This window comes from Chiloscyllium punctatum, chromosome 7 (assembly GCF_047496795.1).
Source record: "Chiloscyllium punctatum isolate Juve2018m chromosome 7, sChiPun1.3, whole genome shotgun sequence".
In the NCBI taxonomy this organism is placed as follows: domain Eukaryota; kingdom Metazoa; phylum Chordata; class Chondrichthyes; order Orectolobiformes; family Hemiscylliidae; genus Chiloscyllium; species Chiloscyllium punctatum.
The window spans coordinates 81,163,108-81,179,652 of NC_092745.1; the positions used below are offsets into that span (position 1 = coordinate 81,163,108).

The 16,545-nt window shown below is 41.1% G+C and overlaps 1 protein-coding gene across 3 annotated transcripts in view; it reads right to left on the minus strand.

Moving 5' to 3' along the window:
* podn (podocan) overlaps positions 1-16,545 on the minus strand; it is a 50,312-nt gene that overhangs the window by 13,045 nt on the left and 20,722 nt on the right. For all 3 annotated transcript variants that reach the window (XM_072574185.1, XM_072574187.1, XM_072574186.1), the window contains exons 5-8: positions 8,148-8,257; positions 4,806-4,962; positions 4,596-4,711; positions 970-1,627 (exon numbers count right to left, since the gene is read on the minus strand). In XM_072574185.1, the coding sequence (XP_072430286.1) occupies positions 970-1,627; positions 4,596-4,711; positions 4,806-4,962; positions 8,148-8,257 (1,041 nt within the window). The remainder of the gene's footprint in view (positions 1-969; positions 1,628-4,595; positions 4,712-4,805; positions 4,963-8,147; positions 8,258-16,545) is intronic.

A 16,545-nucleotide genomic window follows, 5' to 3' on the forward strand; every position in this document is an offset into this window, starting at 1 on the left:
AGTACAGACACAAAACTAGGCAGCATTTCTTGCTGGTCAGCAATGATCAGTTAATTTTATTTTATTAATTCACTGGTTAGGTCAGCATTTATTGCCCTTGCCTAAGAATGGGTCTGGAGGCACATGTAAGCCAGACAAGATTAGGATGACAGTTTCCTTCCAAAGGACATTAGCGAACTGGATGGGTTTTTCCAACAATCAAATCCTGGTCATCATTAGACTCTTATATTGAATTTAAATTTCACCATCTCCTGTGGAGAGATTTGAAACCAGGTCCCCAGAACATTAACTGGGTCCACGAATTAACAGTCCAGAGGTAATACTACTAGGCCATCGTCTCCCCCACTAATGGATTAGACTTATTTATTTATGAACAGCTTTAAATCAATCTCATATCTACAGCATGTGCCAGCCGTGGCAAACACAACACACGTGCTGCAGCGAACAGCTATGTCTCAAGTTCCAAAGGGAATAGTCCTCTGCGGAGTTTTTATTTCTCAATGAAATGTGGATTCATTGAGAATTATTAAATATTTCATGTAAGTGTTAACTATGCCCTTCACAAATTGCTGGTTGGTTGGAGTCCCTACCAATACAGTATTTAAAAAGTAGTTAAATTCAGCAACCCTGTGATATGAATTGTATTTAGATCTCTGTTATTTCTGTGGGAGACCAAGAAAATCCTGCTTCAGGCCAAGTGAAGTTCTCAGAGTCCACAGACCAGAGAAAAAATTTCTATGTTTGGGATCACTCCTGACTTCTGTTTGAAAGTATAATTTATAAACATGCTCCTTATTAATGAATGGTCAGCCAATGTTCATTGTGTCGGCTCACTCATGCAGAATGGCAACATAATCAGCAACATGAGCAAACATTTCCAGAAAAGACAAGGAACTATTACAATGGGTCATGAATAGGAAACTGTTATTCATTTCATGCCCCCAATTTGTTCTGATGTTAATCTCTTACCTGTAGATTAGTCAATTGTTTCCATGCCCCTGGATATATTGAGTTCAGTTTGAGTTTGTTATTACTCAAGAAGAGTTCCTTTAGCTTTGTCATTCCTGAAAGTGAGCCATCGGGAATTGAATTTATTTCATTTTCCTTCAGCCTCAATACATGCAAATTCTTTGGTAGACCACTGGGCACTACATTTAGATTATTTCCAGAGAAATCCAAAGATTCAAGCAGCCTCATTTTCCGGAATGCCTCTGGGTGGATTTTAGGACTTGTTAGTTTATTGTAACTCAGATTGAGCTCTATCAAAAAGTATGAGTAAGCGAAATCATTTCTGGAAATTTCTGTGATCTGATTATGGAGAAGCATTAATGTCTTCACCCGGCGTGGTAAGCCACTTGGAATTCTTTCCAGCATATTATTGTAGAGATGAAAGGTATGAAGTTTTTTAAGCCCCTTGAATGCAAGTGGATGAATTGCTTTTGCCTTTATCTTGTTGTTATGAAGCAAGAGGTATTCAAGGTTCTTTATCTGCGTCAGCCAGCTACCAGGTATTGATTTAATAGCATTTTTTTCCAAATGTAAGAGGACAATATTCCGAGGTAACCCTCTGGGTATTTGTGTCAGATTGTTACTTGACAAGTCCAGGTATTCCAAGCTTGACAGTTTCCTTAATTCAAGAAGAGCAGATGTCATGTAAAATTAAGGAATAATTTACAATTTACTAAGTACTCTAAAACTGCCTGATAGTTAGTGTTCTTCCAACACAATGATTTTAATTTATGTGTAAAATTGAATGTTATTTAATTCTACATACTATCCTTCTTAGGTGAGTTTCAGCCATTCTTCACTTGCCTTGGTATAGGTTATGCCTCAAGAATTGCAGGATTTGAGACTGGAGTAAAGGTATCTTTGTAAAGTTATACAGAACTTTGGTGAGTATTGAGCACAGTTTTGATTCCCTTATCTAAGGAGGAACATATTTGCCATAGACAAAATGCAAATAAGGATCACCAGATTTATTCCTGGAATGGTGAGGCTGTCTTCTAAGGACAGATTGAGAAGACTGGGTCTGTATTCTTTAGTGCTTAGAAGAATGACAGCTATCACATTGAAACAAACAGAATTCTTAAAGAGATTGAAGATGCAGGAAGAAGTTCAACCTTGATGAGGGATCTAGAACCAGGGAACAGTCTCAGCATAAGAGGTAAGCCATTTAGGACTGAAATGTAGAAGAATTTTTTACTTAAAGAATAGTAAATCTTTGGAATTTTCTATCCCAGAGGGCTGTGGAAGCTCAGTCATTGAGTATGTTTAACGTAGAGAACTATAGGTACCAAAATACTAAAAACATCAAAGGACATGGGATAGTGCAGGAAGAAGGTATTGACATAAATGATCAGATCTGGACTACTCAAATAGCAGAGAAGACTTGAGGGGCCAAATAGCCGTTAATTCTCCTATTTTCTAAGTCGTAGGACTTGTGGTTTAAGAATGATCAATAGTTTATGGATAGAAGTCTAATGACAATTGTACTAACTAAGAGGCCTACTGTCAGTAATATAATTCAATATTGAGTCCCATTCACATATCACCTCTATGCTTGTTAAGCAACATTGCCTTCTGGTATGGCAATGATTTTAAAATTTTCATTATTTTTATAAATTCCTTAATGGCTGCTTTCCTCCCAGCTCAAAAGTTCCTCCAGCCCTATGATTTTCCAAAGTCTTGGGCTTCTCCAAATCTGGCATCTCATATATCCCAGTTTTCATTGCTTTGCTATTGCTATTTGCTATGACCCTGAAAGGTAAAATGCCCTCTCCAACTCTCTCTACTTCCTTCTTTCTTTAGGGCATGTCTTGTAAGTTACCTCTTTGACTAAGTTTTTTTGACTAACTTCAATTGCATTGTTTAGTATCAAACTTTGTTTGATAGTGTCCCATAAAGCTCTGTAAATTCTTATTAAGTTAAAGGTACTATTAAAGATACAAATGAAGTATTTTGTTTTCAGGAGTTCAAATCCTATTGTGGTAAGTTGTGAAACAGCATTGAATAAATCTAATATTGTTTTGGCTGGCAGTAAGGAAAGCGATCATGCAAGCTGTCCAAGAATGCATTTTTTAAAACAACATCTGCTGCACAACTTTCCCTCTTTGGTACTTGGTTTGAAATCAGCATTTAAAATTTTTGCATGAAATAAACTAGCTACTTCAGTAACATATTAAACTTATAATATAAACTATCCCACCTAGAACTTCAACAAAATTAGGTGGTGTGTAATAAATGGAACGTTTCATACTAGTGCTCTGTGAGGCATTACACATTTCGGGTTAAATGGGCAGAGAAATTCTTTGTTTAAAGCTGCCTTTGTCTGATCTGGGTTGGGAACAAATGAAAATTGAGATTTGTACAGAAAGTATTTTGTGGAGGATGTGAAGATGTTGTAACAATGACGAGGTCAATAAGATTGTTACTTTTTCGAACTTTGTGTTTAATTTAAGGGGGGTATGCATCCTGTTCTGCAGTCTGAAACCAAAAGAGAAGATGCTGGAAAATCTCAGCTTTGACAAAGGGTCAGTTAGACTCGAAACGTCAGCTCTTTTCTCTCCTTACAGATGCTGCCAGACCTGTTGAGATTTTCCAGCATTTTTTCTTTTGGTTTCAGATTCCAGCATCCACAGTAATTTGCTTTTATCCACTGTTCTGCAGTCTGCCTAGCAACAGGCCTGGAGTGATTAGAGTCCAAAGGGAGATCCTCATTGCAGCCACTAGGCCAATGTTAGAAGGTGTTCATGGTTGGAGACAATAACAGTAATCTCTAATTTCAGAAAAGGTAGACTCTGAGTCCCCATGACCTTGGAAAGGTGTTGAAAATATTGGGTGGTTAACAGTTATATTGTAAACTATCCATTTACTTTTCTGATGAAACAGAGTTAGACTCAAGAATAATTGATCAGCAATCTTACCTGGATGCAAGGCTAATGTTTTTCATCTGGCCATTGGGCAGAGGAAGCCATTTGTGGTTACAGGCCTCCCTAAAAATCAATTAATATCATGCACAGACATTTGTATTGTGCTCAGCAGGGAGAAGATGCTGCTTGGGTTTGTAAACAGCTGGATGCAGGAGGGATACAATCTCTTAAATAATTCATGACTTGACGTGGCCAGTGGGGAAGAATTATTAGAACATGCTTTATTGCTTGTGGTCGATTTAGAAAACTCCAAAAACTGAGGGATCATTTAAATATCACAACAGGGCAAAATTAGAACCTATTAGCAGTTAGGTAGAAGGTGCAATGATTGACTATTTGCGACAAGAGTTGAAACTCTATGGAGAATATAATGTATGATTAGTATAACGAGGGGTTTACATTTATGTCATTTTAAATGTAAGTTGCAGACAAAAATGATTAGATCTAATAGTTTTCTTGCAATTTGTTACAGTAAAAATCTTAAAACATTATATCTCGCCATGCCAAACCTTTCAACTATTAACTGAAAATTCAAATTTATGTATAAGCGTTATTGATGTCAGGTACAATAACATTATTTATATATTTTGAAAGCTTTAAATGGCACAAATGTCCAACTAAAATGCTTTTATTCTGTTCAATGTCCGCAGAATCCAAGGTCCTTACCAGAAGGTTTCATTATCAATTCCATCATTGGTTATGTAATTGTTGTGGAGATATAGTTCTCGCAGTTTGGAAAGGTGATCAAAAGCTCCTTTAGGAATCTTTTCAAGTTTGTTGTCCTGACAACATTTGAATACAAAGAGAGTACAATGAGATAAAAGTACTACTTTGAACTGGAAATAGTAGCTTTTTTAAAAAATGATTCTTACATACTTTTAAATGTAATCTGAATAATTCCTTTGGCAAATTCTTGGGAACGTACTTCAAGAAATTACTTGACATGATTAATATTCCAACACCATCTGATCCGTTAAACATGTGATCAGGAAGTCCTGCGTCTGTAAGCTTGTTGTTATGAAGATAAATAGACCTATTAAAATAGAGAAATAACTGCCAATAATTTACAAAAGGATTTAACATTATCAAATATAATTGGCAATTGCAAAACCTAAGAAGATGCCCTCAAAAAGGAAGAATACTTAGGATTAGATTTTCTAAACTATACTCAAATTTGAAGGTCAGATTTTAACAAATACTCTATTTTTCTACACCAGATGTATTGGTTTTCTTTTATATATTGTGTACTCTGGTTGGGGCAACATCCACATCGCTGATTTAATTACAGCTGATTCTTGATTCATTTTTAAAATCGACGTATCTATTTTGTCAGCCTATTTTCATGAGCTAAGATTCTGTGAAAAGATGATGAGGCAACTAGGTAGAAATTGTGTAGTAATGTCTTCTGGGTGTCCCAAAGTACTTCAGTGAATCAATTGTTTTTGAAGTGTTGTTGTTTTATAGATAAACATGGCAGCTATTTTACTTTTTAAGTTGCTGCAATGTTTGCCAGTTTACCAACGTTGTGTTTAATAATCGTCCTTTCCCTTCCAATTTACTTCCTCATCCCCTGAGGTACTGGCTGATAACTCCCTGAGTCCCATTCATCCTCTCAATGCTTTTTAGACTACAGAATGAGTAATGACAGGCTAATTCACTGTGACACCATGAAGACCAATTTGAATTATGTCCTCACTCAAAATTCCTATGTGTCGCTGAACAATGGTTGAGAATAGGATCAGGACAGACTGAGGTCAACTGCAATGTCTCTTACACCTGCTGAGGTCAGTTATGCAATTCAAGCCAATGCTTAAAGTTGAGGCATTTCTTATCTGAGTTGTGTACGTAATTTCAGCTAAGGTAATAATGAACCATTGCAGTTGGCCTTAGTATGTTCTGATTCTATTCAGAACAATTATTCAGAAGCACCTAGAAAGTCTATCCAGGAGAAGTAACATGATAAAATGTAGATCAACACCACAAAACTGCCGATGTTTATATCATTTGCATTTTGAATCTTTACATTTTTCTGGATTGTAATAACAATTCTAACTCACTTGCAGCTTAACATTAGTGACAAATATCTACTCAGTGCTTAAATAATTAAACTGTTGTACAGAAAACATGAAAACACAATTAAAATAACATCTTTCTGAAGTAAAATATGCTTCATATCAGTTGGATTTTGATGCATTCCCTGGTTTAGAATGCACACCAAATTATTTTATTCCATGAAACTTTTAAAATATTATGTTTTGTAAATAGCATAATATTCCTATTTAAAATGAGTAATATAATATTAGATAATAATGAGATTTGTCATAATGTCTTGATTTACTCTATGGGTAACGTATCTAATCAATTCTATAGTTTTATTCCCTCGACTGCACCGTAACAATCTTGAAAGGGTACAAAAACAAGTTGGACCTTTCTCTCTTCCAACATGGAAGAGAGCTGCTCGAAGGTACAAAGTCTGACCTTTAACCTTATGGAGAAGCATATCTGAACTCCACTGAGGATTTCCCCAAAACACAGTTAAGATTCCAATGAGAACCTTTAGAAATAAATACGAACTACTATGTGTTCCGAGCAAACTTTTAATGATGCTGCATCATAAGCACTGAGGCCTCTCTTGTCATAACATGAAAATTATTGTTGATCATTTTGGTGGATACACATATGATATCTCTGTGTGCTCTATTGTAATGCCGATCTTAACCTTTGTTTTTGAAGTGAATGGTACAGTTGAACATATAACAATGTCAGAGGATTGTAATGCAATATCTAAGTACTTATTTGTTTATTTTGCAATGAATATTTTTAGGCCAGAGTCAGTTTGTGACAACTCTTTCATTAGGTGGACCTAGACTGAGAGTCCTGTCTTGTTTTGCCTCTGATAGAATAGACAGTGCTTTTAAAATGATCTTTAAGTTCATTGGCATTCCTAGTCTTCTGCTTGATGACTACATCCATTGGTTGCTAAGTGGTGGGTCAGTTAGTTAATGGCACTCTCACTTCTCAGAAGGCTACAGGTTTACGTCCAACACCAGAATCTGAGCACAAAATCAAGGGAGTGTGGCACTCTCAGAGGCAGTGATTTTTTAAAAAATCATTCAGGAGATAAGGGCTTTGCTGGCTGGGCCAGCATTTATTGCCCATCCCTAATTGTCCAGAGGGCAGTTAAGAGTCAACCACATTGCTGTGGACCTGGAGTCACATGTAAGCCAACTAAGGTACGGATGGTAGTTTCCTTCCCTGAAGGAAATTAATGGATTTTTCTGACAATCAGCAATGACTTCATGGCCATCATTAGATTCTTAATTGCAGGTATTTATTCCAGGTATCTGTTGTGACGGAATTTGAACCTGAGTCCCCAGAACATTACCTGGCTCTCTGGATTAATAGTCCAGCGGTAATACCACTCAGCCATTACGAAGTTAAACCATAGCCAGACCTGATGTAAGAAAAAAAATCCATGCACTACAGTATTTGAGAATAGAGGAGATATCCCATGCAACATCTATCCCTTAAGAAAAATCACAAAAACTTGGAATCTGAAAATCTTTACAGAAAAGTCACAAGACAATTTCAGTCAAGTGCTTTGCAAATCATATTTTGAAGCCAGGTTTGCAAACCCCCTTGCAAAAAATCTAAGACTTTGGCTTAACTTTCACAAAATGTTTAAGTTGGTAATATACCAATTGGTGTAACACTGACCGTAAAACCAGAGGATTCTTGCTGAAGTAGCTATTCTTAGCCAAGACAGGAGTGTGAATATTGAGTTGGCTAAAAGGTTAACACAATGCAAATTAAAGGTCCACCAAACCCCCACATCTCAGATTTGTCACTCCAATTCAGAAGAGCAATAAAATGAAAGGGGTGGGGCTCAATTCTGCACTCTTCAAGATCAAACATCCTCCACTGCCCTCTAATAATATTGATGAAACTATACCCTAAAACAAGGTCATAACTCTAGGAGGAAAGTGAAGAAAACTACGGGAAAATGATTTCTGCCTTGGGAAATGGTAATGTGAGTACTTTGTACCAATCAACTTCAATATCCTGTAGTGAAATTGGACTCAAAATGATAATTCAGTTTCTGTATCCACAGATGTTACCAGATCTGTTAAATGTCTTTAGTACTTTCTGTTTTTATTCAACATCTTCTGATTTGTTTTTCTGACATACATATATACTGGTTCACTTGACAAATCATACCTTAGATTTGGCTTCTGCCCAAAAGTGAGGGGATAGATCTTTGTAAGGTAATTTGCTGCAACATCAGCACTCACCAAGGTTTTCGGCAGGTATTTTGGAGCAACTGTAAGCTGAAAAATATACAATAGCCAATCAGCAGATCCCTGTCCTGTCTGTTTAAATGAAAGGAATCAGTCAAACTCAAGTTTAAGTCATACACCACTGACACAAACATACTTCTTGATTACTGGCCAACTTGTGGACAAGGAAGTCCTCATGCAATGAATTTAACAGTTTTCCTTGTGGTGTAACAACTGCATATTTTGTTTGTGAAAGGAGAGATCTAAATTTTCAAGTACTGGTTTTGTAAATCACACTGAGATGTCCATTAAACATCAGTAGAGTACCTAAATGACTTTCTCCTAGAGTCATAGAGTCATAGAGATATACAGCGTGGAAACAGACCCTTCGGTCCAACCTGTCCATGCCGACCAGATATCCCAACCCAATCTAGACCCACCTGCCAGCACCCGGCCCATATCCCTCCAAACCCTTCCTATTCATATACCCATCCAAATGCCTTTTAAATGTTGCAATTGTACCAGCATCGACCACTTCCTCTGGCAGCTCATTCCATACATGTACCACCCTCTGCATGAAGAAGTTGCCCCATAGGTCTCCTTTATATCTTTCCCCTCTCACCCTAAACCTATGGCCTCTAGTTCTGGACTCCCTGACTGCAGGGAAAAGACTTTGCCTATTTACCCTATCCATGCCCCTCATAATTTTGTAAACCTCTATAAGGTCACCCTCAGCCTCTGATGCTCCAGGGAAAACAGCCCCAGCCTGTTCAGCCTCTCCCTATAGCTCAAATCCTCCAACCCTGGCAACATCCTTGTAAATCTTTTCTGAACCCTTTCAAGTTTCACAACATCTTTCTGACAGGAAGGGGACCAGAACTGCATGCAATATTCCAACAGTGGCCTAACCAATGTCCTGTACAGCTGCAACATGATCTTCCAACTCCTGTATTCAATACTCTGACCAATAAAGGAAAGCATACCAAACGCCTTCTTCACTATCCTATCTACCTGAGACTCCACTTTCAAGGAGCTATGAACCTGCACTCCAAAGTCTGTTTGTTCAGCAACACTCCCTAGGACCTGACCATTAAATGTATAAGTCCTGCTAAGATTTGCTTTCCCAAAATGCAGCACCTCGCATTTATCTGAATTAAACTCCATCTGTCACTTCTCAGCCCATTGGCCCATCTGGTCAAGATCCTGTTGTAATCTGAGGTAACCCTCTTTGCTGTCCACTAAACCTCCAATTTTGGTGTCATCTTGAAAACTTACTGACTGTACCTCTTATGCTCACATCCAAATCATTTAGGTAAATGGCAAAAAGTAGAGAACTCAGCAAGTTTTCCCAATTCTGGGATCTGCCATTCTGAAAACATGTGAATGCATTAAAAATATAAAGGCAGCTTTATACTGTGCACACATTGTCAATGGGAAATGGGAAAGACCATTCAAATATATTTTGGGCCATCGGACCAACAGACAAGAAGACTCATCCTAACCTCACATCATCGCTGATGCCACACGCTCAATGACTTCCCCTACTGCCATGATCACCACCACTTCCGCCCCCACCAGCGCCACTCACCTGCATTCTGCTGACACGCCCCCCACAGACCCCACTGTCACTATCCCCACACCCCAGAACCCTGAGGGCAACATTACCCCAGCTCATGCCTCCACCCCCATTCCCCTCACCATCACACCCACTCCAGGTACTGGCTCCGACCCCAATCCCAGCTCCACACCCGCACCAGATCTCAGCTCCTGGCCCTGCCGAGTTTTCACCATCCCTCCAGACCTCCCACTCACTGAGGACGAATGATCAGTCCTCAGCAAAGGACTCACCTTCATCCCCCTCCGTCCACGCATCAATAAATTTAATACACGACGTGAGATCGAACAATTCTTCCGTCGCCTCCGCCTCCGAGCTTACTTTCACAATCAGGACTCCCGCCCACCTTCCGAGGACCCCTTCGCCCACCTCCAACACACTGCATCCACCTGGACACCCCGCGCTGGCCTATTACCTGCCCTCGACCTCTTCATTTCCAACTGCCGCCGGGACATTAACCGCCTCAACCTGTCGTCCCCCCTCCCCCACTCCAACCTCTCACCCTCACAATGCGCAGCCCTCCAATCCCTCTGCTCCAATCCCAACCTCACCATCAAGACAGCGGATAAAGGGGGCGCAGTGGTAGTCTGGCGCACTGACCTCTACACCACTGAAGCCAAATGCCAACTCGAGGACACCTCTTCCTACTGCTCCCTCGACCATGACCTCACCCCCCATCACCAAACCATCATCTCCCAGACCATACAGAACCTCATCACCTCAGGAGATCTCCCACCCACAGCTTCCAACCTCATAGTCCGGGAACCCCGCACTGCCCGGTTCTACCTCCTTCCCAAGATCCACAAGCCTGACCACCCTGGCCGACCCATTGTCTCAGCATGCTCCTGCCCCACTGAACTCATGTCTACCTACCTTGACACTGTCCTATCCCTCCTAGTCCAGGAACTCCCCACATACGTTCGAGACACCACCCACGCCCTCCACCTCCTCCAAGACTTCCGTTTCCCCGGCCCCCAACGCCTTATCTTCACCATGGATATCCAATCCCTCTACACCTCCATTCGCAATGACCAGGGCCTCCAAGCCCTCCATCTTTTCCTTTCCAGACGTCCCCAACAGTACCCTTCCACTGACACTCTCATTCGTTTGGCCGAACTGGTCCTCACCCTTAACAATTTCTCCTTTGAATCCTCCCACTTCCTCCAGACCAAAGGTGTAGCCATGGGCACACGTATGGGCCCCAGCTATGCCTGTCTCTTTGTTGGCTATGTAGAACAGTTGATCTTCCATAATTACACTGGCACCACTCCCCACCTCTTCCTCCGCTACATTGATGACTGCATTGGCGCCACCTCATGCACCCGCGAGAAGGTTGAGCAATTCATCAAATTCACCAACACATTCCACCCTGACCTTAAATTTACCTGGACTATCTCTGACACCTCGCTCCCCTTCCTGGACCTCTCCATCTCCATTAGTGACGACCGACTTGACACTGACATTTTTTACAAACGCACTGACTCCCATAGCTACCTGGATTACACCTCTTCCCACCCTATCTCTTGCAAAAATGCCATCCCGTATTCCCAATTTCTCCGCCTCCGCCGTATCTGCTCCCAGGAGGACCAGTTCCACCATAGGACACACCAGATGGCCTCCTTCTTTAGAGACCGCAATTTCCCTTCCCACGTGGTTAAAGATGCCCTCCAACGCATCTCGTCCACATCCCGCACCTCCGCCCTCAGACCCCACCCCTCCAACCGTAACAAGGACAGAACGCCCCTGGTGCTCACCTTCCACCCTACAAACCTTCGCATCAACCAAATCATCCACCGACATTTCTGCCACCTCCAAAAAGACCCCACAACCAGGGATATATTTCCCTCCCCACCCCTTTCCGCCTTCCGCAAAGACCGTTCCCTCCGTGACTACCTGGTCAGGTCCACATCCCCTAAGACCCACCCTCCCATTCTGGCACTTTCCCCTGACACCGCAGGAACTGTAAAACCTGTGCCCACAACTCCTCCCTCACCTCTATCCAAGGCCCTAAAGGAGTCTTCCACATCCATCAAATTTCACCTGCACATCCACCAATATCATTTATTGTATCCGTTGCTCCCGATGTGGTCTCCTCTACATTGGGGAGACTGGGCGCCTCCTAGCAGAGCGCTTTAGGGAACATCTCCGAGACACCTGCACCAATCAATCAAACCGCCCCGTGGCCCAACATTTCAACTCCCCCTCCCACTCTGCCGAGGACATGGAGGTCCTGGGCCTCCTTCACCGCCGCTCCCTCACCACCAGACGCCTGGAGGAAGAACGCCTCATCTTCCGCCTCAGAACACTTCAACCCCAGGGCATCAATGTGGACTTCAACAGCTTCCTCATTTTCCCTTCCCCCACCTCATCCTAGTTTCAAACTTCCAGCTCAGTTACTGTCTCCTTGACTTGTCCGACCTGCCTATCTTCTTTTCCACCTATCCACTCCACCCTCTCCTCCTTGACCTATCACCTTCATCTCCTCCCCCACTCACCCATTGTACTCTATGCTACTCTCTCCCCACCCCCACCCTCCTCTAGCTTATCTCTCCATGCTTCAGGCTCACTGCCTTTATTCCTGATGAAGGGCTTTTGCCCGAAACGTCGATTTCGCTGCTCGTTGGATGCTGCCTGAACTGCTGTGCTCTTCCAGCACCACTAATCCAGTATTTGGTTTTCAGCATCTGCAGTCATTGTTTTTACCTATTAATCTGGTCTGGTTTTGAACCAATTCCTAAGAGTAAAAGCAACAATGTGCTAATTTAGACCTGTTTGTAGTTCCTGAAGTATAATAAAATGTTTAATCTGATCTGGAAAACAATTTATTTGTTTTTGATCAACAAACTGCTGCAGCTAACGGAGAATACAGATGTTAATTAGTTCTGGCTTCCTTTTTAGGGAACCCTGGCACCAAAAATTGATTAGGAGCATTCTAACCTTCTTTGTCCTATTTAAATATTTTCTGATCACTCTGTTTAGAGACATTATTACATATCAGGAGCAGGAGGGACTTGAACTGAGGTTCCCCTGGCTCAGAGATAGGGATACTATCACTGTGCCACAACTGCCCAACCTTGTTCTGTTATTAAATTAGTCTTCTAATAAAGTATTAGATTAAGAATATTTAGACTGGTTTTAAATGAATACACAATAGATAATTTAAGTTATGACCATGATAGTGCAGTAGAAAAAATGGTGAGGGCATCAATGTTCACTTTTAATTTAGAGCCAATTGGACATCAACCAGTTGCCACATATGAACAGTTAAATGTGGAAATCAGGAAGTTGCTATCCGAAATATCCTGTTCCTCCACAAGCTATACCATAACAGAGTATCACTGAAAGACACAGTATCTAATTATAATGCGAGGTTGCAGGGTTAACAAGCTAACTACTACTAAATATTTTAGGAGTGTCCATTCGAAACATTGGCAAAATTTTAGTTGTTGCCAACAACATCTTGACACTAAAATAAACCTTTTACAAATGTCTCATTCTTTCAGATATCAATTACTGTGAGAGATGTAAGTCACTTAACTAACTATTTTAAAAGTTTATGCAGCATCCAACGAGCAGCGAAATCGATGTTTCGGGCAAAAACCCTTCATCAGGAATAAAGGCAGTGAGCCTGAAGCGTGGAGAGATAAGCTAGAGGAGGGTGGGGGTGGGGAGAGAGTAGCATAGAGTACAATGGGTGAGTGGGGGAGGAGATGAAGGTGATAGGTCAAGGAGGAGAGGGTGGAGTGGATAGGTGGAAAAGAAGATAGGCAGGTCGGACAACTCCCCCTCCCACTCTGCCGAGGACATGGAGATCCTGGGCCTCCTTCACCGCCGCTCCCTCACCACCAGACGCCTGGAGGAAGAACGCCTCATCTTCCGCCTCGGAACACTTCAACCCCAGGGCATCAATGTGGACTTCAACAGCTTCCTCATTTCCCCTTCCCCCACCTCATCCTAGTTTCAAACTTCCAGCTCAGCACTGTCTCCTTGACTTGTCCAGACTTGTCCGACCTGCCTATCTTCTTTTCCACCTATCCACTCCACCCTCTCCTCCTTGACCTATCACCTTCATCTCCTCCCCCACTCACCCATTGTACTCTATGCTACTCTCTCCCCACCCCCACCCTCCTCTAGCTTATCTCTCCACGCTTCAGGCTCACTGCCTTTATTCCTGATGAAGGGCTTTTGCCCAAAACGTCGATTTTGCTGCTCATTGGATGCTGCCTGAACTGCTGTGCTCTTCCAGCACCACTAATCCAGTATTTGGTTTTCAGCATCTGCAGTCATTGTCTTTACATTAACTGTTTTAAAAGTCTTTGCCTCTTTCCTGGTCTCTGTTAATCTAGAGTCATAGAGATGTACAGCATGGAAACAGATCCTTCGGTGGGGCAGCCAGATTTGGTCATTCCCTGCTTCACCCTGTCTTCAGTCAATTTTTAAGAAGTTGGGTCAGAAGCACTGGGGTCTACTTGCCTGCATGTAATTCCTTATGATCCTCAAAGACAGCAATTAATTTCCAGTCAGCCTCCAGTTTGCAAAAGGCAGCAAGGCCCAGTTGGTGATCTTGTGGTAGTCAGACATGGTTTGGGAATTGTTGCTTTCCAGATAAAAGAGTTGCTACATTTACAGTGATATCAATGGTGCATTGCAATTGCATCATCTATGATTTGAGCAGCTATTCTTCTCTTGCCTGAAACATTAATAGCAGAACAGAAAGGGCATGGTTCGTCTATAACAAAATATAACACCTATAGTTTTTAATGTATTATGAGGGAACATCTACTTTGTAATTTAGGTATTAATGTGTGTTAACCAACACAATGTTACTGATACATAGTTTATCAAATTACTTTATGAACCGACCTATACTCTCCAATAGCTTTACTTGGGCATCAATGAGAACATTTAAAATTCCATCAGGGCAAACAGGTTGACAAAAAATTGGAACATCAGAAAAGGCTCTCGATGGTGCTAGAGGTTATAAAGGTACATATCCACATTCTATTTTTCAACAGCCTTCCAACATGCTAGATCATCAACGTACAGCAACTTATCTTACGTTTAACAAAATTAATCCTAAAGTATTAGGCAGAACCCACATAACAACATCTATTTGAGTCCAATCCACTACCTTTAGCAGTAATTGACTTTTGTTTTCTACAATTTCCCACAGTTGGTGATCATTTTGGCCTCCTCATAACTGATGGGCATATTCAATCCTCATTTGTACCACTCTGGAACAATTTTTTAGAGAAATTATTCCTTGGCTTTGCAACCCTTCAACATGTCCAAATACCATATAATCTGTATCAAGCACTGTCAAGTCTTAGCAGTGACTTGCTGGTTATAAAGATATTCCAGTCACCTTTTCACTCTCCAGCTGAACACAATGAAACTCTGGATGCAGGTTTCCTCTGCTGCTTCTACAATCCTATAGAAAGTGTCAATCAACCAGACCACTCAAGTATCAATAACAGAAACTAAATAATTTCATATGTGACATGAAAATGAAGAGAGAGGTGGCAAGAAGTGTAATTAATTGGCATGTTGGCAGGGCAAGATGCTGACCTCCTTCTTACAATTTCAGTAATTGTATGTTCCTAGTGAGAATGACCATGGATAATCTTCTTAACCTGCCAACAATTAAGGTCCTTAAGTTGTCAGTAAATGGCCACTGAGGCTCTAAACAGGCCTTCCTGGTAGGGAAGAAAGATGACTATTGTATCCACTGGATACCCGGGTGGCCACTCTGCCATTGTGGACGTGGAGCCTCCAAATGCTCCAATCTCAAGCCATCACATTTAACTACCATGGTCCCCATTCTCCCCATGACCCTCAACTTGCTAGTAGAGTTTAAAAATGGCTTACTTTCTTGCAACTGGATTGCCCGAGGCGTAGACCTCACTGGAGGTCACAGAAGATGCAGGCCTCTGCTAGACAGCATCAAGGCCTGAGGTCGGCCGAGAAACTCTCTTCTGCTTTGACTGCCAGCTGTTATTGAACTGTTTGCCATGTGTTAGGTCAGGGTTTCTTAGCAGTAGTGTGGCATGTTAGAATAGAATATCCTTTTATTGTCACCTAACATGCACACACATGAACAAAGTGGAAAAACTGCATCAGGTACTTTTAATTAAATAGTTACTAACCCTCAGCATTGCTTTCCATCGTCTACATAAACTGATTTTGTATGAGCTTCATATCTTTCCATTAGTATTTTTTCTTCACATGCATTATGAGGCTTGGCCCAGACATATGTAAAAGGTTTTACTTTGTTGACACAGCTGGGCAGAAAGGAAAACTTTGCCTAACTGAGAGCTTTATAACATTATTACAAGTTAATTTTCCTTTATTCTAAATTTTGGATGCTTATTCAATGTTTATTTTCACAAGATGAAGATATGTCAGATGATTTAGTTTCTGTTTTTTGATATTTTAAATATCTGGTTGATTGTCACTTTTATAGGTTTGTAGAAACAGCAGCTTTTTAAAAGAAAAGTAACAGTTTTAAGGAGTTCTACAAATGCCATTGTTATTACATGGTTCATTGTTTCTATATATAATGTACACCGAATGAATTTGTATGGATCTACCATGAGTTGACATGGAAGGTATGAGGGGCCATAGAGTGGGTAGGTAGCATAGCTTTCCATGAGTTGACATGTAAAGGCTAAGGAGAGCATGGATAAGAGCTTTGGACTTCATCTGTTGAACAATTACGGAATCC